The 26,664-nt window shown below is 33.6% G+C and overlaps 3 protein-coding genes across 12 annotated transcripts in view; 2 read left to right on the forward strand and 1 right to left on the reverse strand.

Annotated features, from left to right (window-relative positions):
* Nucleotides 1-15,191, reverse strand: part of LOC148310338 (uncharacterized) — a 32,782-nt gene extending 17,591 nt beyond the window's left edge. For 2 of the 8 annotated variants that reach the window (XM_088258574.1, XM_088258566.1), the window contains exons 1-8: nt 14,214-14,300; nt 12,229-13,034; nt 9,909-10,101; nt 9,190-9,380; nt 6,603-6,793; nt 5,588-5,806; nt 1,802-2,076; nt 793-1,000 (exon numbers count right to left, since the gene is read on the reverse strand). In XM_088258574.1, coding sequence (XP_088114700.1) covers nt 793-1,000; nt 1,802-2,076; nt 5,588-5,806; nt 6,603-6,793; nt 9,190-9,380; nt 9,909-10,101; nt 12,229-13,010 — 2,059 coding nt within the window. In that variant the 5' untranslated portion in view covers nt 13,011-13,034; nt 14,214-14,300. Of the gene's footprint in view, nt 1-792; nt 1,001-1,801; nt 2,077-5,587; nt 5,807-6,602; nt 6,794-9,189; nt 9,381-9,908; nt 10,102-12,228; nt 13,035-13,445; nt 13,586-13,673; nt 13,872-13,933; nt 14,301-15,136 lie in introns of those variants that run through there. The other 6 variants (XM_088258568.1, XM_088258575.1, XM_088258572.1 and 3 more) reach the window with 6 other exon arrangements.
* On the forward strand, nt 14,588-20,755 carry LOC148310339 (large ribosomal subunit protein bL19m-like). Its single transcript, XM_088258576.1, has 6 exons — nt 14,588-14,727; nt 14,835-15,080; nt 16,617-16,759; nt 18,184-18,363; nt 19,133-19,287; nt 20,500-20,755. The coding sequence occupies exons 1-6, from the start codon at nt 14,664-14,666 to the stop codon at nt 20,627-20,629; spliced, it is 918 nt and encodes a 305-aa protein (XP_088114702.1). The 5' UTR covers nt 14,588-14,663; the 3' UTR covers nt 20,630-20,755.
* Nucleotides 20,756-22,726: 1,971 nt separating this feature from the next.
* klar (klarsicht) overlaps nt 22,727-26,664 on the forward strand; it is a 536,062-nt gene continuing 532,124 nt past the window's right edge. For all 3 annotated transcript variants that reach the window (XM_088258608.1, XM_088258606.1, XM_088258605.1), the window contains exon 1: nt 22,727-22,827. The gene's annotated coding sequence lies outside the window, so the exon portion shown is untranslated. The remainder of the gene's footprint in view (nt 22,828-26,664) is intronic.

The raw sequence follows: 26,664 nt of genomic DNA on the forward strand, positions 1-26,664 counted from the left end.
TCCACTTGGGAGTTATCTTACATTTTTGACATCTCAACATACAGATGTAGATGAACATCTAAAATTTTAGTGGCGTGGATGTCAATCATGGGTAGAATGGTGAATATTACACATCATTAAAGTGATTTCACTTTACACACGTGTAACACCCACCCTATGATAGGTCGTAAGCCCTGTAAATGCCCAGACTTCTTCATTACATATACTGCTTCATTTATGCTAAGATGTCAAAAATACTAAAATATTTTTTTTTTTAACATGTGACAAATAAAAATTCTAATGTAAACAACTTATACAACATGTGAACTTTAATCCAATCTCCAGGTCTAATATCTTTTTTTTTTTTTTTTTTTAATTAAAAGAAAAAGATAAATATTTGTGTTTTTATTATTTTCATAAATACTTCACTTTCATACTATTTCTGTGAGCCTAAGCGGCTCATTATTAGAAATAGGTATCAAATTGTGGTAGAGTTGATTCGAACCGAGAAACTCCGACTCAAGAGTCCGCGACACTAACCACGGGACCACAACCTGACACTATCTATATATATCTACTATGTCTGTACCGGCATTCTAGCCATGAAAAGAATGTTGAATTCAAAGACCGTTTTGATATTTGACAACGCAATTAAAAAGCACATCAGCTAATCTCATATCACCAATTCAAGTTTCCACTGAATTGTGAATAAGTTAAAATATTAAGAGATCTTATGAAAATCAAGTTCCACACGTACAATGTATTACCAATGATTGATACAGTGCCAGATCAATAATTTCAAATTGAACTCACCAGAGGCAAATCTGGCAAGGCCGTCGGGGTAGAGGTATATCCGCAGGGGGTGCACGGAGGTGACCAGCACGTAGAGCCGCATGTCAAACTTGCTGCCGTCGATGAGCAACGGGCGCGAGATGTAGCGCTGCACCACCACGGGCCGGCGCTTGGGGATCTGCGTCCAGCGTGAGACCACCTTAATGCCCGTCCCCCGGGCCGATGCGGGCTGATAGGAAAAATATATAAATTAAAAAAATGTCTATAGAGAATAACGATCGCAGAAATTTCGATAAAAGCTGTCCAAACGAGATGTCTGTAATCCGATAACTTAGCCCTTTGGCTACCAGGACTTTTGAGGTTACTATGCTAGAAATACTGTGATTTAAATATAAATAATTTGAAAGTAAAATCTGTTAAATAATTTATATATCGCTGGTTAAATGCCAAAAGCCACAACGCAAAATGGAAAAAAATTAACACTTTATTCCAAAAATTATTTCTAATCGTCAACATTTTCATATTCGAAAAAGACACCCATGATTCTAGCGTTAGAAATGTCCATTTCATTTAGAATCATGGGTGTCTTTTTCAAATATGAAAATGTTGACGATTTAAATACCATTTTTGGAATTTAAGAGTTTAATTTTTTTTTTACCAGCGATAAGATAACACATGACACAATCAGATCTAGGAAGGCGGTGGGACAGCTTTCAAAATAACACTCTGTACCATTGCTGAAATTGATCTATTTTTAGATTCGTCATGCTGCGAGACAAAAATTTCACAGCCGGAGTTTCGATACGGAGTAACTAAATTTATGCAACCTTATGCAAAATCGAGTAAAAAATAAATGCTGCTCGCTTAATGTCCACCTCCTTTTTACACCGTGCGTATAATACTGTAAATCAAACGATTTAATGACTTTAATGAAGACATCCACCTGTAATTCCAGGCTTCCATATTTGTTTCCGAAATAACTTGTTTGCCTGGTTGTGATATCTAATGAGAACATCATGTTGGAACTCACCGGTTTGATGATCCACTTTTCATTCTGTGCGGCATATTTCTCCCAATCGTGCTTGAGGGCCTTCAGATCGTGCGGCAGAACATAGGTCTTGGGCATCAGCCCAAACTCCCGGATACCAAACTTGGACATGAGCTTCTGCAGGTTCCTCCAGAGCCGGTCCTTGCGCCCGATCTGGAAGGTCCCGGGGAAGTGGTTCATCTTCTGCGAGTCCTTCAGGGTCTTGAAGCAGATGGACTTCATGTGCTTACCCCAAGTTCCCATCCATTCCATCGATTCTAGCAAAATCAAACAAAGAAAATCACACTTTTTGGAATCAAAAATATTACAAGTAATAAAATACTCAAATATAAAAAATTTAACTCTTGTATAAGACCATTTTTGATTTTAATAATATATTGGTTTTGGGAAACGCTTAACACCTTTAACATACTGTTTGAGAGCAGAAGACACTTATAAGGGTTCTGTTTGCTTACTTTTGGTAGAGCGCGAAAGACAAAAAACATAGTACAGATCGGTGTTGGGTTGACGGTTACTTGTGATTAGTATACAACCCTAATTAATATACTAATTAGGGTCAGGGTTGATGAAAAAACCGCCCGCAAGCATTGTGTTAATGTAAACATGACTAGTTTTGAGAACTGACGTTTACATTGTAAACTCAAAAGTGGTCTTATACATTTTTCTTTTAAATTTACATAATGTTATTCCACAATCCTAATGCCAAATAAATCAATAAAATACTTGGTAGTCCATATTCTCAAGGACTCAATGTGGGAAATATATGTGTAATACACATTATCAGTGCATTGATCCACAGCTATCAATTGTCTATCAATCACATATGTTTAAATGCTATTCTCTGTAACCAGGCGGATGATGAAAAATTCCTTATTCCAGTATGATAACCACAAAACACAATTATTTAACACATTTTTAGAATCTTTAGAACATATTGGAATCCAACAGAATAAACATGTTTCTTATGATATCATAAATGCCGTCTTTGATGTAAAGTTACAGGAAGAATAGTCCATCCGACTTTCCGAGACCTCTTCGCCAATAAATATAAATGCCATTGATAGTTGCATAGTTCCATTATTAATGGGCTTCGAGGTTAACTTAAAAATAAACCTGAGATTGAAAAAAACCATAATAATAAAGAGTTAGTTATCATTAAAAAAAAAAACATTTGTAAATTTTATAAAAGAAAATATTAAAATAAATAAGTGCTAAAGGTGTACATACTAACAACAATGATTCAACATTAAAAGCATAAAGCAAGTGAAAAACAATTCACCCAATCACACAAAACAACTTTTATGTGTGAACAAGAAAGACTATATCTTATCAATTTCTAAAACAAAACAAAGATGAGCTACACTATGTTACACGTGAAAACCAAAGTACGATATCATCAACAGAATGATTTACTAGTCAAATGATTAAGAAAATTGTGGATCAAAGAGTAAGATCACTAATGAAACTAATTGTCTACATAAAATCCAATGTAGAATGAATTTTCAGTTATTATGCATTTTTCTACTATAAATGAGCTAATTGTTGTTACAATGAAAATGAAAAATGGAGTGAAAATACTAATTTAATGTATGAAATCTCATGATTATTCTTTCCAAACATCACATTTATACAAACATTATGAAAACTTGAAATTATTTAATACACTATTGTAGTAAAAAATAAAAACATTTTGTTGAAGGATATGAAAACCTTATATTATACATATGTACATACAAACATTCTAAGAATTTAAAAAATAATATGTAAAATGATATTTTTTAACCCTCAATTAAGCAGCTATCAGGAAATTTATTGGGCTTATTCCCAGCAGCTATTTAGCAAATAAAGAAGCAATATACCCAGAAATATCAACCTTTTCAGGCAAAAGATAGTAAATATCATTAGAGTAAAGATTTTTTTTCAGTAAATCTACGCAAACTTAATATGTGGATGATTGTACAATTTGGAGTGTTTTGAATAGCTCCAAAGTGTATTTTTTTAAAGACCATACATATAATACTTTTGAGCAACTTTTACTAAAATAAAACAATATTTACCTAAATGGTGTTTAAGATGCTTTGCCAGGAAAGGGTCGATATTTTAAATCTGAAGGATATTATGATACAATATAACTAATAAAGGATAAAACTGACACCTTTGATTTTCATATTACATTAAAAAATATATAATTATCGGGAGAATTCTCAACAAAAAAAATTGATAAAGAAAAAACATCATAATACTTCAACAAAATCAGAATATATAGTCAGAGAGTTATATCAATAAGAAAAATTTCAAGTGTCCATATTATTAATCAATATTGATTTGACATCCCCAAATTAAAATAACAGATATCGAATATTGCCAGCCAAAATGGCGAGTGACAAATGTCTACTTTTCGGAAGACGCATTTGAAGCGTTATAACATTGTAAGGTAGCCTTATACGCTGACATATTGTACATTACCGTATTACCAAGACTTCCTTCCATCTAGTTATTATAAAATAGTAAATCAACATATGTACCGTAGAACGGGGCTACTTGAACTTTGATGTGTTACTTGAGCCCAGTACAAAAAAAAATATTTAGATCTCTATTTGGTCTACAATAATGAACCATCGACATGATTCATTGTTTCCCTGACAGGTGACACTTATTGTCACGATACATTCATTATTGTAGACCAAATACAGATTTAAATCTCTTTTTTGTACTGGGCTCAAGTAACACATCAAAGTTCAAGTAGCCCCGTTCTACGGTACTAAGACTACTTGACAATGTTAAAGCGCATCAAAAACATCTACTGAAAATAAGCCATTTGAAATACACGACTTTTTGGCTAGCAACAGTCGAAATTATACAACCATAAGTTGTATTTTATTGATTTACATAAACTTGGATGTTGTAAAATCAATATGTATTAATATTATTGTGTGCGGTAAATTTTTTACATTTCAAACAAAATTGGAAAAACACGACAAACAAATCATATCCATCTGAATCCCCCCTCAAAAATACATAATGAATAGGGAAAAAATTTAAAATACTTTTTAAATTTAAATAAGTTTCAGAATGTAGGGATACTTTTTAGAAAAAAAGTAAGATGAAAGACTATTCACGTACAGTACAACTTCGATTTACCAGATTTTCGATTATCCAGATCGATCCACATATTATTTTTTTAAATATGAATTTTCTGATTTGCAAGAAGCGAATACTGTTGTTACGGTGTAACGCATACATTATGGTCATTGCTTTACATGTTTTTCTCAATTAAAATTTTGGAAAATATGAGTCAATATGCACAACGTTTGCAATATTCGCGATTTGGCAAACATAGATAAAGAAGAATATGGAATTCTGGGCATTTGCGGAGCTTACGACCTTTAATACTGAAAGCGGTCAGGTCAGGATTCGGCGAGTTTATATATGAGGATGCATGACCGTAGAAGAGAGCAAAGATTGTTCACAAAGACAGATTGGTGCGGCGTTCTATTTTCTCATCCTATCCTTGTGGGGAAGCAACATGAACATTAATTAGTTCATTAGTTTTTTTTATATCGAGTATACTTGGAGGGTTAGGGTTGATGAACAAAACCGCCAGACAACAATGCGTTAAGTAAAATATTGTTTTAAATCTTCATTTGCAACTCCCGTCAATCAATGATTAAGTCATTTTCATCACATCAGTTTGAAATGGCAAAATTCCACCGCCAACACAACAAACAAAAAAAAACAAAAAAGATGTGTGCGTGCGCGTGCCTTTACCTCCCTGGGTGTCGCACTCACTTCGCAGCAGGCGGAAGCCGGAGGCGAGCAGCGTGCGGCGCACCACCACGGGCGTGATGGTGGTCAGCTTCCAGCGCAGGTGGCGGGCCACCACGGCCGGGGCGCGCGCCGGCTCGGCGTCGTGCGCGCGGAACCGCACATAGGGTGGCACCATAGGGAATAGAGACGGGCGCAGCATCGTCTGCACCCAGTCGCTCTCTGAGAACAAGGTTTTATTTCAGTCAAACACATACTGAGGAAGCAAACAATAGAAATATGCAGTAAAACTGCCCGCAGAGACCTCCATAAAGAATCTACTTATATACATTAACCTATCTCCCATGAATTTTAATTTGATAACTTTAGTATTATTAGAGCTACTCTTTTTTTTATTATAAGAGGTCAATGGATCTTGCATTCCTTGTGCCACTGCGACCATATTAGGTCTATTATGACCTCCCAGGAGCTTTACCTTCTGCGAGTCTAATAGTGGCCCTCCAAGGATGATTTGGGCTACTTACTCCATATTTTTTTAAATCTCAACAAAAACGTTTTTCATTTTTATAGTTTTAAATCGTTAAATGTTTAAAAATACTATTTTCGATAAAAAGCACACTTGAATCGGTACAGCCAAGATCTACGTACTTATTTATCAGCACGTTAATTTTATGTCTGCCAGCGACATGTTATTTTTTCAATCTAATAAATTACCATAAGGAGAAAGCGAGACGATTAGACTTCTCCGCTTTTGTTAGATCCAATTTCCGACTTCTCGCTTATCGTTTTGCATTCGCTCAGTCAGCGGTTGGCTGCGCGTTCGAAAAGACGAAAGTTGGTACTTGCTGAGAGCTGCGTACTATGATTTCCATACAAATATGAACTGGGGTCTTTTAGTACCCCGCTTCCGATCACATAATTTTTGGATGATCAGTATGGTAAAGGTTAAACTCCTTGATTATTATTTATCAACTATTTTTGACTGGAAGCAAAATATTGATGAGAATTTTTATGTCACCTTGTGTAATTGCAGTGCCGACTGTGAGAGCTGAAGTTAGACCATTCAGGGAAGCGGAATCACTGACAGAAGAGACGCTGGGTCCTGAATCACTCGTCAGGCACTCTTGGTGGTCAGCCGGTTCTACCGAGATGTCGGAATCACGATCAATCGACGCCTTGGACACAGCATCTTCAGCATCACTCAATTCACTGCAAAACAAGAAAAAAAATTAAATCAGGTGCAATGAAAAATGCAAAATAAAATTAAGGAATATCAGTAGCTAGCATTGCAAGTTATTACAGAAAGGGTAGTTCCTGGTTCCCAATAGATAATCAAATCCTGCAATTGGTCCTACACTTATTAGGGGGGCCAAAAAGTGTAAGTCGAGTAACCAGCTAAATTTTATAATTTGCCTGTCAACAATTTTCCTTATGATAGTGTAATTGATAAAAAAAAATGTTGCAATATTATTTCAAGTTACAGGTGAAATATTGTTTGAAATCATGATTCATCAAACTGTTTTTCTGAGTAAATATTGAAAATTTCATATAAAAACAGTGTAATAGGGGCCAGAATTTTATGAATATTTCATATTATCATTGTTTGAATTAACATTTTTTTACAATATATATACTTTTTCATTACGAGTCTGCATAAACAAGCATCATAGCCTCCAAATCTTTGTAATAGGCCTTTTTAATTTTCACCGTTTGCTTACGATCAGCATTTTGAAGCTATACAACCCTCATTTTCCTTGTGGTAAAATTTTTCATTGTGTATTATAAAAGCACCACAAACTAGAATTTTACATAAACTAATTTATAAAACACCAATAGATTTTAATAAACTTTTTCTTGGCAGCAAAATATGCAAGAAATGTTTCAAGTACTCTTCACATATCGCTCACTCCTTTCAAGAACATCATGAATCAAAAAACTTGATTTTTCAGGAGAACATTTTTAAAGTTTAAAAATATAACAATGTATTAAAAATAAATATCAAGCCACTTATTGAACTTTTTTTCAATCCATCTTTTTAAGTAAAACCTGAAGGTTTTTTCTCCATTTGAAAAATATTTAATATATTAAAAAAAAAATTAAACCATACCTTTTCTTCAAAATACAAAAACAACATTTTCTGCCCTGTAGCGGGTAAATATTGAGTCAAAAATATGCCTCTTTTGCTGGGATATAGTACATTTTCTGGGCATTCCGAAAACATGCACAACTGAAAATTGTCGATTTTTGATTTATGACGTTCTTGAAAGGAGTGAGTATGTGATTATTGTGGTGTTTAATTTATCTGGCGACCTCTTCAGTGAAAAGGCATAATTATTGATATGTAATACAAGTGTATATCTATGTATTTTTATTTAATATTATATATTCAATAATATTTTTTTAATACTATGCATTCCTACAATATTTGCAAATATTCTATATTTTGTGCTATTTTCAGAGAGGTATGTGTTATTTTCGGGTATTTTCACATTGTAATCTGGGTCACAACACGAGACACAAACACACTTAGACCTTGGCACAGGTGTCTCAGAATGTTCACATTTTATTATTATTTGCTAAATACATATTGCTATTTGAAAATATGTATTGGAGTATGTACAAGACAGTGAAGAAAAATATACGTCTGATAAACGTATATTAGTAAAATTAAATTGGCAAATTGAAGCATAGTTTTTATGAGATGAAACACTTGTCACTAATACCATTTCTAGTGGAATCATTAATCGGTTCATAAAAAAATTGAATGTAATAAATTAGTGAAATTAACAATACTGAACACGGTGCTCCAAACGCAAATTAAAAATCCATTTTTTGGCTCTGTTGTTTACAAATGATAAAAATTAAACACGAGACAAAAGTTTTATAGTGAGACATCCAATCAACTGTGCCAATAGAAATTAGATGCCACTAAAACATACATGCTTTATCATGCAACCAGTGAAATTAAAAGCCGCGTACACGATTCTTGTCTTGTGGCACATGATAAAGTACACTGGTATAAAGGCATCTATTCTTTTTTATTATTACTAAAACCATATCCGCTCCCTATATGGAGCATGTGGAGTCTGCAAACTGTCTCCAGACTTTTCTGTCGGCTGCCAGCTCCCTTGCATAATCCCAAGTCAGATCTGCGACCCGAATTTCAGACGAGAACTGCCGACAAATTGTCAGCAGTGGTCCTCGGGGGCAGCGCATACCCGATGCCTTGTAAAATGAGGCAAGCTTGATTGAGACTCTAGGGAGGCATGCGGAGTACATGGCCAAGCCAACTGAATCGCCTTTTCTTAACAGTTGTGACCAAGAGTTGTTACCAAGTTGCTGCGTCCTAGACCTTATCCCTCACTAAGTCAAACCACCGCACGCCTAAAATTCTTTCCAGACACCTATTCTCAAAGCTAAGTACACGGCTGCTCTGGATTCTTGTAAGGTGTCACGTTTCACAGTTTAGTTTCGTTAAGAGAACAGGAGCAATGCAAGCATTGTATAGGTGGCATTTAATCTTCACCGAGTATAAATCCAATCTCCAGACAATCTTCATACTGTCAAATTCTCATTTTACTTGGTAAAAAAATATATATACTTACTCATCACTCAGCTCTGAGCCGGTAGAACAAGTCTCCATGGAAGCCTTCTTGGCCTTGATGGCCTGAAGTTTGGACTTGACCTTGGCAGACGGTTGCTTGCCTTTAGAAGACTGGTTTTTGGTAGAAGACGGCTTAATTGAATTTCTGTATGACGATGCAACCGTCACTCCATCAAACACCGACCATTCTCCCTGTGATGATCAAAATTATTACATCAAGAAATGTTGCTTAAATTGTATATATTTTTTTAAGGAATAACCCACAAAGCCTTACTTTAAGAGGCTTGACTGCTAATAGGATAGTAAAGATAGGGAAAGCAAATGTAAAAATTTACATTACCAACACCCAGACCAATTGAAAATAAATCTTTCTTGAAATTACTTTGCACTTGGCGGAAATCGAACTCGCGACGCCAGTTTTGCAGTCGAGCATCTACCCAACTACGCCACGGCGCCTGTCGTATATCGCCTATGGTATATCGACTTCAAGCAATATAGTTTTGTATTAGGTGTTTTGAACAGAGAAAAACAATGATAAAAGTTTGATACAACATATAAATTTATGAATTTGCCAGATATTTGTATGACTAGTAATAAAGAAAGTTTTTAATGACACAGGTGTTATAAAATATATTCTAAATGATCATATTTTGGCCTCATGCATGTAATGTGCACAAATAGAATATTAAAAAGCATATTATGGGAATCAATATTCCTTACCACTCCGATGTCCCTGCATTCAACAAGTGGTGCACACCTGTTATTGAGAGTATCAGAACAGTGATTGGAGTTGTACAGGGAGTAATGCCTATCCAAATCTTTGGTAGAGTGAGATTGGTGGATGGATAGAGGTGGGGGAGATTTCCCACGGGCTCTTTTAAGCACCGACGTACAGCAAGATCCATATTTACAACTGGAAAAAATATAAAAATAGAATTTATTTATTGTAACTGTAGACAGTTGGTAGAATTCTATATTGGATTGTTGGGTAATATATCCAAAATTAAACAAGGTTTATTTGGTTGAATTCTACATTTATTTATGTATATGTTAATATGTGACGCGTTTCGTCTCCTCAGGACATTATCAAACACTCACTCAGTGTTTGATAATGTCATAAGAAGACGAAACGCGTCACATATTAACATATACATAAATAAATGTACAATTCAACCGAATAAACCTTGTGTAATTTTGGATATATTACCCAACAAATAAAAATAGAAATCAAAAATGCATAGTAAATAAAACAAACTTTTCTATGAACCCTTTATATTTTATATTTATTTAATATTCTCTAAATTAAAATCACTAATAAGGTAAGCCATCTTTGATAGATAATAACACTCGCTGCATCTATCTTAACACTCTATGGACAGGAAAGGTATTTTTACCATCTGCGCCGGCCTCATTTCAAATTCAGAAAAGAAGGAATTACATATTTAATGTTTTTATATGAATATTATTAACCAATCTCTTTGTTAAGGTCTTAACTATTTGTACATAATTATCAAATCCCGTCGCTAGTGTAAAATCACCCATCCGAAGTGTGTTAACACTGCACGACGATTTCAAATTTAGCCAATGTCTCACAGAATTCAAAATACAATATCTTCAATGGACCTCCTTGATGACATCTTAATAGCGTATGTAACATCATAAAGTAATAAAAGAGATGTTCGACATTCGTACATAATTTGTTCCTAAAACGTGTATGAGTGTTGAAATGAACAAATGTGGTAAATTGTTTTTTTTTTTGTGATAAATATTTATTTTAAATATTAGCAACATGATACTATAAAATTATTTATCTATCAGCATCTGGTATTTTTTTGATAAGTTTATTATGAAATTATTGAATTACACGCCCGTTTTTTTTTCTCGATAAAGAGTTTCATAATACCCTGTGTCTTTTTCTATTGCTTTTCACACATTAGATTCATCATCAGGATTACATTATTCCGTGAGGGTAAAAATATATCAAGATGCATGAAGACTTATTTCATATTCTTAATTGTAAAAACATTGAATAATTTACAATGTTTGCGGGATGTACAAAATGGCAAAATGTACATATCGCTCACTCCTTTCAAGAACGTCATAAATCAAAAAACTAGATTATTCAGGAGAACGTTTTTAAAGTTTAAAAATATAACACAATGTATTAAAAATAAATATCAAGCCACTTATTGATCTTTTTACTGTGGAACAGATCTTTTTAGGTAAAACCCGAAAGTTTTTTCTCCATTTGAAAAATATTTAGTATATTTAAAAAAATAATTAAATAATACCTTTTCTTCAAAATGCAAAATCAACATTTTCTGCCCTGTAGCGGGTAAATATTAAGTTGAAAATATGCCTCTTTTGCCGGGATATAGTACATTTTCTGGGCATTCCGAAAACATGCACAACTGATAATTGACGATTTTTGATTTATGACGTTCTTGAAAGGAGTGAGCGATATGTCAAACATTTAATGTTCAAGGACTGTCTGTAATTTAAGCTCTTTTATGATGTATGAAAAAATAATATAATTAAGTATTCAACATATAAAACTTTTATATAAATTTAAGACACCTATAAAAAAAAAAATAACTTTGCATGAGAGCTAAGTGAAGTAAAAATTTTAATATGTAATGATAAAATATTTGTTTTTTTAAACATTATAATTTATATATATAATTAAAATATAACTTTGTTTTAAAATCACTATAAACTTTTTATTATAACTTAATTGTACTGTCTACCGGTTTCGAAGCAAATAGCTTCTTTTTATAGACTGATTAATACTAAAACACTATCTACTAAACAAAATACAAAATATTTTGGCCATTAGACAAAAGAGCTTGGGTAGATCTCAAGTAGCTTTATTTTTCGTGTTGATTAGCAGTTACAGTCAAAAGGGAATAGGGATGCTTAGTGATAGGAAACATATTTAATAATGGACTTTTAAAAAAATCGTTTAAGTTATAATAAAATATTTTTAGTGATTTTAAAACAAAGTTATATTTTAATTGTGTTATAATTTACATCTACATACCTGTCGTTGGATACTAGGCACATCTTCTCCGACTCACTCCTTGCTCGAACTCTTCGTTTTCCTTCGATCAGCCTCCCGTTTACATCGCTCCAGTCGGGGGGCGGCTTACCCTTGGTTGTTTTTCTAAAGTAACTGGGGGAGGCACTCCTCCTAGAGTTATTCACGAGAATGGACTTCAGGGGGGTTTTATTATATTGGACTAAGTCTGTAGAGTGCGGCCGGGGCTCTACAATCTGCACGAGGGTGTCTTTGAACTCCCCCATCTCGGATAACCTAGGCTCAGCGTTCTCTATGAATTTGGTGTGCGACGTATTAGTGTACGGGGCGTCGCAACAATAGTTGCGGGCGCGATAGTAATCCTTGCAAACCACTATATTCGAACATACTTGTTTCCCGGGCGATCTCAAACTGTCGCCGTTTATATTGCATACGCCGTATTGGACTATGTTATCGTGGCGGATAGGAGAATTGGTGATTTTCGTTTCTCTTATTTTGTTGGGTGATTTCGGGTGGAGTTTAGAAGGGCATTGGGGGAGTTTTCTAGGTTCCTGGTGGTCTTGAAAATTCGGGTAGATGTTGTTGTATTGTCGGTTTTTTTGCCAGTCTAGCGGGCAGGGCGTCACGTCGTACGGGGAGCGCTCGAGCCCTTCGCTCTTGCATCGCCGCCGGGCCCGCGCGCGGTTCTCTCCCTCGTAGCACAGACACGCCAGACAGCACGGCGGCAACACGCTGCCATCGTCCCTGTATTGAACGTTATACACCTCGCTATAACGCTTATCCATTTTCTGGTTTAACTATGAAAGCATCTGAAATAAAACAAAAAATTTGTTAAAAATTGCACCATACCTAACTTTTTTTTTTAATAGCTTATTAAACAATTTAATGAGGGTAATTTTTAAATCTTCACAAACGTTTATGGCGCACGCCACCTATCATCTAGTTATAAGTACCTCACCATATAAATAAAATATACATATTTGTCCCTTATTACTGGCAAAAACAAAAACATAAAACTGAGGAGTGTCTGTCCAAAATTATAAGATCCACAGATATACCTCATAAAAATAAACAATATGTATGCATGTATACTTTTTCTTAAGTGCATAAAAAATAAATCAATGAGAAGCATATTTTAACCGTTTTGAATGAAGTCCTTACATTAAAATATTGAATTTCTAGAAATATAATTGTTTTGAGAAAAGAAAATAATTAAACACATTTTATTAATCACTTATTCATTCAGTTCCACTAACGCAAATTCGTAACAGTGAACCGACCCGAAACACGCAAAAAACTAACAATCCCGCAATGATGATAAACATAAAGTAATTTTTGATCTATTGCAAAGTTTTAAAACATTCAAAATTCATAATCTCAGGAGAAATATTCCGACTTAAAAGCTGTTTCCAGTAATAACACGATGTAACAAAGTGAAACTGAATTACTGTTAGGTATAAATTACGAGGTTGTCAAAAAATCCTCCATATTTGTTTTGAAAAAAACGTCAATGAACGATGCGATTACTTCTTTCCTAGTTTTAAACGGCCGTGACTGTTAAAATAAGTTCACTCAAAAGAGACAATGTAACGTTTATACTGTGATTTAGCGAAGGACCATCAAAGGAAGTGACAGCTTACATGCACTACGCAAATGATCGCGTTCCCGCCAAAAATAACATAAATGACAATTTCAAATAGTTTCAAACCTCTAAAAATTCTTAAAATTAGTCGAAACTAGAAGCAAATCACACCGCGCTAGTTATTCGAGTAGTCTCGTATATAATAAAGAAAACCACGTTTTTGGCTGTCACCCACAATGGCTAATGGCGATGATGATCTTAAAAACAAAACCACAAATATTACGACATTAATGCGTCATAAATATTAAAACTATCACCGGTAAGACTTTTCCGAAAAAAATTATGGCGTGACCTATATATTTTTCAGAATATAAAATCAATAATAGGCGAGTACACGCTATATTACCACAGCCATTGAATCCGAATAAAAGAAAACAAGATCAACAGAACGTCAACCAAAATCCGCAAATCCGAAATGATCACAATGTTGCTAGTTGCCACTTATTCCTTACATTGTTTGAAAAGTTCCCATATTTATTTTTTACCTCACACAAAATAGCTGCTAAATATTTGTTTCGTATAAATAACATTGTAACTAATGAAAGGAATACAAAACAAAAATTTAAATTAAATTATTTCCATTCAAAAACTATTTATTAAATTTTAAAAATATAAAGTATGAAATAAAAAGAATTTATTTGATGCTTGTAATTTCCCTTAATAAAGGCAACACCAAAGGAGAGGAGACTAAAAAAATAAATATCTCAAAAACTGAATATTAAAAATAAAGATGGAGGTCTGAGTGGCATGTATAAGTCCGATTTGTGAAGCAAATTTAAAAAAATAGATTTTAATTATGGCTTTTTCAGTTAGTAAATTTATCGGGGGAATCAACAGAAAACTTTTGCTAAGCTCTAGAGGTAATTATGTCAATTATTTTAGTTGTTATAATTTTTGAGGTTATGCTCTATCTGCTACCGAATAGTTTTTGTATAGGTTTTATTAATATTTTACGTTTATTTCATAGGTTTGAAGGAATGTAGATGCTTTTCATCGCTACCAAGTCCTCAGATTGATACAGGTGCACAGGAAAAGACGCCTAAAGATGGTCCAAAAGGGCGAAAATCAGTGGCTCCTCTGCATTTTAGGTTTATTTACCCAGAATTTTTACCGGATCCCGATGTGAAGCGAAGGAATCACGTCAGGGAAAAATTGGAGCGTATTGATATGATGAATAGACGAACGAATATTGATATCCCGGAATTTTACGTAGGTGCGTATCTTACATATTTTCTATACAATTAAACTATATAATAGATTTTCACCTACCTGAATCGTAAGCTTTTCCGTTGGTCTTGTGTCTCGACACAAATTACTAAAATAGATGCATTGGCATTTGCAGCTAGCATCGATCTGTCTTAAGTTTATTTGTTTTCTTAGTGTATGACTGTGACAGTTATCAGAATACCAATCTTATGCTATTCCAAATATAGAACCAGACATTTGTTTATATTTTCTCCACACTCAAAACCCAATCAACAATATTCAATTTAATTATATAATTGTTTATATCGTAATTGCTGCGCATTTGGCCAACCAACTAGATGAAATATAAATAGCAATAATCTATTTTGAATCTCATAAAAGATATTCTTATTGAACATACTTAATTGTATGCATTACATACTTTGTTGCTCCTAGATGTAAAAATGAATATGACGTCTTTGTTATTTAATTTGATTATGCACTTGTCGGTTTTAAAAAAGCTACTTTTTTTTTTATTTAAAAAAGAAAAATATTTTTGTGTTATTATTTTGCACATACATTCAATTTCATACTATTTTTGTGAACCTAAGTGTCTCATTATTAACACATTGCATTGTTTGCGGGAAACACTTAAAAGCATCTTTAATATACTGTAGGTAGAGAGCGGGAGACGCTTGCAAGCGTTCTTATTTGCTTACTTTTGGTAGAGCGTAAAACGCCAAAAAACATTGTACAGATCGGATTTGGGTTTGCGGCTACTTGTAATTGGTATACGACCCTAATTAGTGTACAAATAAGGGTCGGGGTTGATAAAAAAACCGCCCGCCAACAATGTGTTAAAAATACGTATCAAATTATGGTGAGAGTGGGTTCGAGAACCCAGAAACTATGACGCTCCATACTGGTGTCTGCAACATTAATTTTGGTAATAATAATTAAAAATGTAACTTTGTTTTAAATCACTATAAATATTTTATTTTAACTTAATTATAATGTCTACCGGGTTCAAAGCTAACCGCTTCTTTATCTAGACTGATTAATACGTAAACACTATCTACTAAACAATATTCAAATTATTTTGACGGTTAGGGAAAGAAGCTTAGGTAGATCTCAAGTGGCTTTATTTTTTTGTGTTGATTGGCAATCACGGTCAAAAGGGATCAGGGATGATGAGTGATTGGAAACATATTTAATAACGGACTTTTAGCTAAATCATTTACTTGTGTATTTATAAGTTGCAAATTATTATTAATTGCCTTTTTGATTTCTAATATTTCTAAGTAATCTAATTTAAGTCCTCTATTGCATGTATGTAATATATTTAAACCTTTAATTTTATCAAATGAGTGATTGTTTGAGTTTAGTAGATAGTGTTTTAGTATTAATCAGTCTTGATTCTTCGAAACCGGTAGACATTATAATTAAGTTATAATAAAATATTTATTGTGATTTTAAAACAAAGTAGCATTTTAATTATAAAATGGAAAATCACAAAGTTAGTGCTTCAAATATAAATTATAATAATTTTGGTGTTTATTTTTAGGATCCATTCTTTCGGTAGTGACCTCTGATCCACATTCTCAGGGGAAAACTAGTAAATTTGTTGGAATTTGTATCAAAAGAGTTTTTTGTGGCCTGCGTGCTGAATTTACGCTTCGAAATGTGATCGATCATCAAGGGATTGAGGTAAATAATAAATAACCAATACTTTTTTAATGTATTTGCATTTCATTAATTGATTCGGCAGTCACTCAAAGACGTGTCACAGTAGATTTTAAGAAATAGTGATATGTACTAAGTAAAACTTAAATTAGAAATTGCATTTATTAGAACATTGGTATCCATTGACACATCGCTCACTCCTTTCAAGAACGTCATAAATCAAAACTTGACAATTTTCAGTTGTGCATGTTTTCGGAATGCCCAGAAAACGTATTATATCCCGGCGAAAGCGGCATATTTTTAACTTAATATTTACCCGCTATAGGGCAGAAAGTGTTGTTTTTGCATTTTGATGAAAAGGTGTTGTTTGATTATTTTTTTAATGATATTAAATATTTTCAAATGGAGAAAAAAACCTTCAGGTTTATCTAAAAATATGTGTTGCACAGTAAAAAGTTGAATAAGTTGCTTGATATTTATTTTTAATACATTGTGTTATATTTTTAAAGTTTAAAAACGTTCTCCTGAAAAATCAAGTTTTTTGATTTGTGACGTTCTTGAAAGGAATGAGCGACATGTAAACCAATGAGACTTATTTCTCTTATCATTTCAACCACTTGAAATAAATGGTAATTAAATAATACTAAGTATTACACGCGTGATGAAATGGGGATCCTGCATCCTAAGCTCCATAAATGCTTAATAAGGAACTCATCTTATAGAAAAATAGTATGTACAATAATCTTTTAGACGCCATCCAAAAGGACCGTTCCACATTTATTTTCTTCCCATTTGTATAAATAATATATGCATGCACTCAATTATAAATGTACCACATCAACAATCTCTATCATATATTTTTTTAAAGAAATAACCCACAAAGCCTCTACATGTAGATGCATGTCTTCAGGTAGGATAGTAAGGATGGGGAAAGTAAATGTAAAAAATACATCACAAACACCCAGACCAATTAAAATTAATTTAATAGATTTATATTATCCACTGACACTTCGTGATGGAATTGCATTTTTAATATGTTATTAGATTAAAACCAATATTTTTAGCTTTTCCACTTTATTTTTATTTGACCAGCGACCGGGTTTCAACCATGGTTATAACCATGGTTATCAACTCCTGCCTTGTTTTATATATAATATAACAATTTGTATAGCCTCCCACCAGTCTGATGATGTCGGTAACGACGAAACCCGGTCGCTAGTCAAATAAAAATAAAGTGGAAAAGCTAAAAATATTGGTTTTAATCTAATAACATATTAAAATTAATTTATTTTGCACTTGGCGGGAATCGAACCCGCAACGCCAGTTTCGCAGTCGAGCGTCTACCCAACTGTGCCACAGCGCCTGTCACTGAATGAATAATAATAGAATAAGAAGAAACCGATCATTTGTGTCCAAGTATGTTCTCCAAAACAGTTTTCTTTGTCTAGATCCGTTACTTGATGTACGACCCTAAAATCCAGCAAATCCAAGTTTTAAGACTAGAAAAACGACTGGATGACAAGTTGCATTACTTGAGGGACGCGCCGCACGAATACAGCACCTTCAATGTGGACATGGAACCAGAGATTCTGCCTGAAGGTGCCCCGGTACCCGTTAACCCTATAAAAGTAAGTGTAATGAACTTATAATTAAAATGGAACTTTGTTTTAAAATCACTATAAATTTATAGTGATTTTAAAACAAAGTTACATTTTAATTACAAAATGGAAAATCACAAAGTTAATGCTTCAAATATAAATTATATGTAATGAACTTACATGAAATTATAGTAACTTTAAACATAAAGAGTAAATCCACTCACGAGTAGGTATAGGCTATAAAACTTAAAAAGTTGAAGCCTGAGTAGGGTCATGATAAGCGGTGTTGCATAGTAGCTAGATTTCAGAGTCACTTGGACGTTACGTAATTCAAGAAAAAAAATTAGTTTATATCCCGTAACAAATTCTGTATATTATATTAGCTGTGTCTTTTTCTTCCTGGCTCTATCCCGACTTATAGTCTTTGTTGACTGTCGGGGCTAGCTCTCCTCGTCCTCAGGTTGTAGGTCCTTCTGTCATGGGCAACGTCACCTAGGCCATGCCTTCCAATCATGTTTTCTTTCTGCAGAATCTATGAATTCTTTGGTCTTCCTCTAATTGTCTTTTGAGAAAGAACCATGGCGATTGCCTGGTTCGCAATATGATCAAGTTCTCTATGCCCTTTGTGCCCATACTATCACAATTACCTTTCCTCTACATTACTATAGATGTCTGTTACACGCTTATGCGGCCTGTTATAAAATTAGGAATCAGGTTGTGTTAAAGTGGGTTCGAACCCTGAAATTCTTGACTCAAAGTCTGAGACACTAACCACAAACTTATTATTCTTCATCTTTAGGTGCCACTGAATCCAAAACCTTGGCTGGAGAGATGGGAACGTCAGGACCTCCAGGGAGTTACCGGCATCGAAGAGAACTTAAGGGAAAAGGATAAAATAAGGAGAGAGAAACATGCTGCTCCGTGGGAGAAATATGACCTCATGAAACAGTATAGGTACATGCAAAAAAATCTTTTTAACACATTTAGGACGAGTATTTTTAAGCCTGCGGACCGCTGGCGACGGGATTTGATAGTTATGTACATATAGTTAAGACCTTAAGAACAAGATTGGTACCGTAGAACAGGGCTACTTGAACTTTGAAGTGTTACTTGGCCCAGTACAAAAAAAAATTTAGATCGTGGTATCGATCGAAGTATCGTGACAATAAGTGTCACCTGTCAGAGAAACAATGAATCATGTCGATATGTTCATTATTGTAGACCAAATACAGATTATTATTTTTTTGTACTGGGCTCAAGTAACACATCAAAGTTCAAGTAGCCCCGTTCTACGCTATATAATATTCCTATAAAAACATTGGGTAATTCCTTCTTTTCTGCCGGCACAGAAGGTAAAAATACCCTCCCCGTCCTTAAGCATCAAACGACTGAACAGGTAGGGTACCCTTCCCGTCTGAAGTGTGTTAAACAATTTTTGTTTTTTTTTTGACACTGTATTTTTTAATGCAACATTACCCATGATTGACAACCACACTACTAAAAAATTTGGTTTTCTGTTGATGAACTAAAATTCAATACATATGTATGAGTCACTAGAAGATTAGCCCTACGACGGATGAGTTTTAATGAAGATTTTATTTAGAAAATGGGCAGGTTTTTTTATTTATTTCCAATATATGGTTTTAAGATATGTTTGAAGCATAGGAAATAATAACAACATCAAGCGACAGAGTCCGCTACAGTACGTATACATATAGCTCGTAAAATATTACGTAAAAAACAGTCCGAGCTTTTTCTTTGAGCCCGTACCAGAAACCTTATTTTATTACTAAATTTATTTGTTTTCTCATATTCTCAAAATGTACGAACTTAAACGTAGCGATGTTTTGAAAATATTTGTAATTTTTATTGATAAAATAACAATACTAATGTTTTGAAAGATTTATTTTTTTTTAAAACCTATTATCTTTTTTGCCGTTTTGCAATTATATTAAAAAATCCAGTTTAAAAAAAAATATTCCAATTAATTTAAAGTATTCATAAAATATTGTTGTGGGAACTAAATTGAAACATATTGATCACATGTATTATAGCAAAATTCGAATGAGAGAGCTTTTCCTGCAACTCCTAACTGATAGACATACACAATTATTATTATCTTTTAATGAAAGGAAACCTTTTGATGACATTTTTATTTTATTACAGAGCCACTATTCCAGAGGAAGACCAATCAGAAATTTGGGCTGATGTGTATTCACAACTTCATCAGTTGGAAATTATGAGAAGAAAAATGGCTCGTAAAAGGACATTCTTTATTCCAAAGAAATCTGGATAGATTGTGTTTTAGCATTTTTCATTCTATACCCAGGAAAATATTTGTAATAGAATGCCATTAGTTGTTATGATGACATATTAAATATGTTCAGCATTTATATTAAAGTGATTTTTAATTTGTTTAAAATATGTTTGTTGTTTTATGTATTAATTTTAAATCAAACACAGATTTTTTGAGTCTACTAAGTTGTATTTTATTAACAAAAACACATAAAAAATTATACTGTGACAATTGCTTCGCCTTGTTAGGGCATTATCAAACGAATGATATTGCCCTAACATTATCACGGCATTATCAAACATTCGTTTGATAATGCCCTAACAAGGCGAAACAATTGTCACAATATAATTTTTTATGTGTTTTTGTTAATAAAATGCAACTTAGTAGACTCAAAAAATCTGTGTTTGATTTAAAATTAATACATAAATTAAAATGGAGTTCTACAAATTAAACGCCAAACCAATAAATAATGTTTATTGTTTTATTTCCTATTCCATCTAATAATTTCGTCTGATATTTGAAAGCAAAATGTTTTTTTTTTATGTCTGCCTCTGTTGTGTAGTGGTGAGCTCTTTAAGCTAGAGTGCTGGAGGTCCCAGATTTGATTTATGGGGGTATCAAAATAAATATAAGTGATATTTCACTCTAATATTGATTTAACACATTGGTTACGGCGAAGTTTGTTAAAGAAATGTAATGCGAGCGATATTCGATCGCATCAAAAGAATGATGATAGAAAATATCCAAGAGTTAGAAAAGAATCATGAAAAAATTTGGCAAAAACAAAGTAGTGTTTTATTTTATGTAAATAGTATTTTTATATTGTAGACCACCTGAGATAAGCATTATCAATAAAATTAGGAAACGTCTTTTGAGATGTTTTGAACATGTAGAATGAATGAGTAAGGAAAGAATGGTAAAACAAATTTATGGGGCGAATGTAATTGATAAAAGGAGCCGAGGAAGACCAAGAAAAACTTGGCAAGATCAGGTATGCCAAATACTTGAAAGTGGTCTCAGGTTAGGAGTCGTAATAATCGTCGGGTATGTATGAGGAAATGCATAAACGTGGAAAAGGCGAAGAATGTTTGCAAAGACAGAGTGGTGTGGCATTCTATTCTCTCTGCCTACCCCTGCGGTGAAGCGGGGTGGTGGTTAGTTAGTTAGCAACACCTATCGCTACACAGCAAAGCAAACATGACAAGATATTAGATGCTACGTTTTTTTTGTTAATCAAGTTGAAGGCAAAATGTGCACACCACCTCAACATAAGGTTTCTGAAATGCACAAACATGTGCAATGTAAACAATGTGTAATGTAAACAATGTGTGTAATGTAAACAATGTGCAATGTAAACAATGTGTTAATATCGGCCTGGACAGTACCTGAAGCTTAGGGCTGATCACTTGCCTTTATGTAGTTTATGATTAAGATGACATTACCTCAATACATTGTAGTACCCCATTGGGTATGATTGAGAGTTTGAAGAAGTTATTTATAGTTATATATTTATTTTCTATAATGATGTGAAATTCCCGTTTCAATTAAAAATGTGCCGTGCCTTCAAAAATAAAATTTATAAAGGAGGCACTGATATTGGCATCCGATTCTGAAATGTTAATTATTCCATACGATTGTGAAATATTAATCATTACATACGATTATGAAATATCAAATGATAAATATATTCCTACCTACATATTAATGTTGAATCGGAGTAATTCTGTAAAACTTGTTTACGAAACAAATGAAGATTTTGTGATAGTTATTCGCGTTGTAAAAATGTGAGTTGACACATATTTACTTCCTTTTTACACGTTTTTAGAAAAAAAATTAATTTCCGGTAAGAAAGTTTCAAAATATTTTTGGTCAAATTGCCGAACTTCCGACTTCCAATATCGCGGCTCGTCCGTTTTCACCGGAATTAAGTTTTGCTCACCATCTAGCGAGAATAACTTTGAACCAGCGTGTTTTGTAATATTGGTTTGAACCTACGCTGAGGCTTCAAATACTCTCCGCCAGATCTTTGCACGTTCCCCAAAAACAAAGTTTACAAAAGTTGCGGTTGCAAGGCCATCTAGTTCGACAAACTGTTTCATCTTCAAGTTTATGTCATAAACATATGCGTGTAAGTGCAGTGTTTCCCTAAGAGTGCTCTAATTGTTGGGATTACATCGTTTCAAGCAGAATTCAAACCGGTAAGTGAAGGAAATAACACAAATAATGATTGTTTTGAGTGTCGAACGTTTGTTGTATCGATAAACACCTCGTATCTTCGAAAACAAGCAATACCTGCCCACCGGGCGTCTGTCAGATGGCATGTTTTCATACAATGCAATGACTGCAAGTCTTGAAACAAAATATATCGTAAATCTAACAATTAGCTTTATTCGTTTTGGCATATTGTTCAAATAATTACACTTGTACATTTCTCAATTTGCCACATCAAAATCAAACGATTATTAAGATCAGCGGTCGTCGATGGAGTTTTATACGCGAGGAATTGCAATTTTTCGATCAAATATTGCTACAAAATACCTGTCAGTTTCCTATATCTCCACACGATATTAATCTATTTCTCAAAACAAATGGTTCGTTGTTTTTTCAAACCTGAAAACTGCATAATTTGTCCGTGTTACCTAGTACTTAGGTTAGTCACCTTTTAGAGTGCAAATTTTAATGTAGCAACTAAATTATTTCATTGTTTTTATGGTATTATAGTTGCTTCCAAATACTAATCGATTGTTGAACCTTGCCCTCGTTGTGTATCGAACATCGAAACTACGCGTCGAGGTTTGTTTTTCAACAACTTGCACCTGTCTGTACCTAATACTCGCGCCCCCTTTTTGCACATGGGTTCGTAGATGAAAGGTGACACACACAATGATAATATGGACTTTTGTTTATTATTCATCGACATTACGCAACGATCTACCGAGTTCAGACTCTTTCGGTAAGAAATATCGTACAATAATTTATATCTACATTTGCGGCTAAGTATTACAAAATATTAACTTTCACGGTTGGTCGTCTTTTAGCAGTTTTACTGAACTGGAACCGAACGAAGTGATTCTCCCGTTGCGAAGTAGATTTGTAATGTAAATCAGTTTTATAAACTCCATTTAAATTTACTTTTAGAATTATTGTTATGTTATCTTGCTAGTAAGAAGTTAAGAAGTTGCTTGACAGTAAGAAGTTAAGTTGCGTTAAGAATTTTTAAGAATACTTACATTTTAAAATACATGACATGATCATCGGTGCAATTGCCCGAAAGAGACGTGCATTTAATTTTGCATATTCTCTATTATGTATCTCTTCCAATAAGAGCAAATAATCAATACAGCCAGTGTATAGAATTTTCACTCATGAATTACATGAAATTATTGTAAATATAAACATAAAGAGTATATCCACGCACTAGTTATACGGCTATAAAACTTAAAAAGTTGAAGCCTAAGTAGGGCCATGATAAGAGGTGTTGCATAAGTCGTAGCTAGATATCAGAGTCACTTGCACGTTAGGTAATAATAATAATAATATAATAAAACCCTTATCCGCACTCAATGGTGCATAGGGCACTGCATCATATAAACGCAGTGTTATCTTAATCGTTTACACATGAAGGAAAAGTGATCAGCCCTCCGCTTCAGGTACCAGTCCAGGGTAATATTGAATAAATATTACAGTGAAAAAAATCATTTGTATTTATTTTACCCCCCTTGGGAATCGAACCCGGGACCTCCAGAACGGTAGCCGAGCGTGCTGACCATTACACTACGGAGGCGGACAATAATTAGGTAATAAACAAAAAACAAAATAGTAAATTTAAAAAAAAAACACTGCGTTTAAAAAAATATATTATTGCCCCAATTTACCTAACATCATTTATCCAATATATGGTATTAATTTTTCTTTTTCTATTAATTATTTTACAAAATGTGATAATATCGACATACTTCCTAGGGTGCCAGTCAATCGTTAAACATGTGATCGCATTCAAAAGAGGCCTTACGTACTATGACGTCATGTAGCTTCACCCCCGGTCTCGATAGTAAATAAGCTCAGGATTAAACCAGAATGGAGTCTTACTACAATCTGTTCCACTCAGTGATTCGACGAGTTGAATGGATGACCACCCGAATGGTCGATTTGCATGATCGCCTTCAATTTTTAAAACAACGAAAAATAGTCAAAGAACGAATCCCTGTCACCTTTTTTGTCTTTCATCGTGCCGTAAATATTTACAATTTTTAGTATATGTATCGCGCGTTTCAAATTTTCAAATAGTAAATCGATATTTTTCATTCCCAGAGGGGGTAGCCTTATGCACCATTGGGGTGCGGATAAGGGTTTGAAGAAGAAAAACAAGTATAAAGAAAAATTTATACTATTACTCCTTTACAGTACATATCTACATAATCACATCGGCTGTCCATACTCAAAACACAGTAAGGGACATTTTTTTTGTAATACGTTTTTTTTTTGCATTTTTGGACTAAGTAGATTCTACTTAGTCCAAAAAAAACGTACTACAAAAAAATGTCCCTTACTGTGTTTTAAGTTTGGACAGCCGACACACTCATAATATATTTAATAATAATAAATAATAATAAAACCCTTATCCGCACCCCAATGGTGCATAGGGCACTGCGTCATATAAACGCAGTGTTATCTTGATCGTTTACACATGAAGGAAAGGTGATCAGCCCTCCGCTTCAGGTACCAGTCCAGGGTAATATTGAATAAATATGACAGTGAAAAAATCACTTATATTTATTTTACCCCCCTTGGGAATCGAACCCGGGACCTCCAGAACGGTAGCCGAGCGTGCTGACCATTACACTACGGAGGCGGACATATTTAATAAAGTAACGATAATATTATTAATGTTTCCTCCGGAACAGTACAACACATTCGGATTATTTTTGTGCCATTGTACATCCGTATGTATGTCAACAATAATTTCTTACAGCTTTGCATTCACATCTCGGAGAAAACTAATTTTACTATTGTGCCCGATGTTGTTATTATGGTGAATAACAAAGGTTGAATCACTTCATCTAGCACGATTTTGTAATTTGTCCAAGTTCACACAGATGACCCTAATATTACAATATATCTTAAAAATGCGTCCTTAGAATTCGCAAGGTATATTCTTGATATAATAATATCTACTAATGATGCTTAATCGTGCAGTATAAATACCTTATACGCAATGATGGGATTCAAAATTTCCATGTTCGCCCTTTAGGTACTACTATAAAAAAATAGATTTTACATTTATTCATTTATTTGTTTTTTATTCTGCACATAAACAGAACATTCACATAACAACTGAGAATGTTCCAATTATAATAGTAGGTACAGATTTAAAAGTCAATTAAAAGTAATGTAACATTGTTGTAGAACATAAATCATAATATATATACAAGCTCTGTAACAAAGTAGGTATCTACATTCTGCATGAAATAACTAAAAAAAAAAAAAAAAACAATGAACAGAGTACATAAAAGAAAACAGCGAAAAAATAATTCAATCAGTTTTATTTAAATATGTACTTCCAAATTGCCTTTTGGTTGTCGTATGCAGACGATTTGAATATTGTGTGACAACAAAGGGTTAAGGACCGGTTCGGCGACCTCTAAAAATTTTAGGCACCGGTTCGCTAGAACCGGTGCAAACCGGTTGAATCCCACCACTGCTTATACTGCCAATATAAGAAGTACCTTCTGTATGCGATTTCTGTTCAGATATAATTCGTTGAACGTTATTATATTGTAGCTACGCATTTAAAATATCGTTTTTTAAATTAAATTTTCTCTTGATAAATACAACAATTTATTTAATAATCTTTTGTGACACATATTTCGATGCATTCCGCATAATTTTGTGCGATGTTTGAAAATTATGCGAAATGCATCGAAACGCGTGTCACAATCGATTTTTAAGACATGGTGGTATTTTCTATGTGAAATTAAAATCGAAATTAAATGACTTTCTAGGGGTTTAACAGATTTTCTACTTTTTGAATGATT

This window comes from Brachycentrus maculatus, unplaced genomic scaffold, assembly GCF_059751285.1.
Source record: "Brachycentrus maculatus isolate JH-2025_06_01 unplaced genomic scaffold, ASM5975128v1 h1tg000099l, whole genome shotgun sequence".
Classification (NCBI taxonomy): domain Eukaryota; kingdom Metazoa; phylum Arthropoda; class Insecta; order Trichoptera; family Brachycentridae; genus Brachycentrus; species Brachycentrus maculatus.

Excerpts from the sequence above, each read along its gene's own strand:
- LOC148310339 (XM_088258576.1), top strand. The coding sequence starts at position 14,664 with ATGGCTTTTTCAGTTAGTAAATTTATCGGGGGAATCAACAGAAAACTT. Across the intron at positions 14,728-14,834 it reads ACTTTTGCTAAGCTCTAGAG|GTTTGAAGGAATGTAGATGC; the intron begins GTAATTATGTCA and ends TTTATTTCATAG. Across the intron at positions 15,081-16,616 it reads TATCCCGGAATTTTACGTAG|GATCCATTCTTTCGGTAGTG; the intron begins GTGCGTATCTTA and ends GTTTATTTTTAG.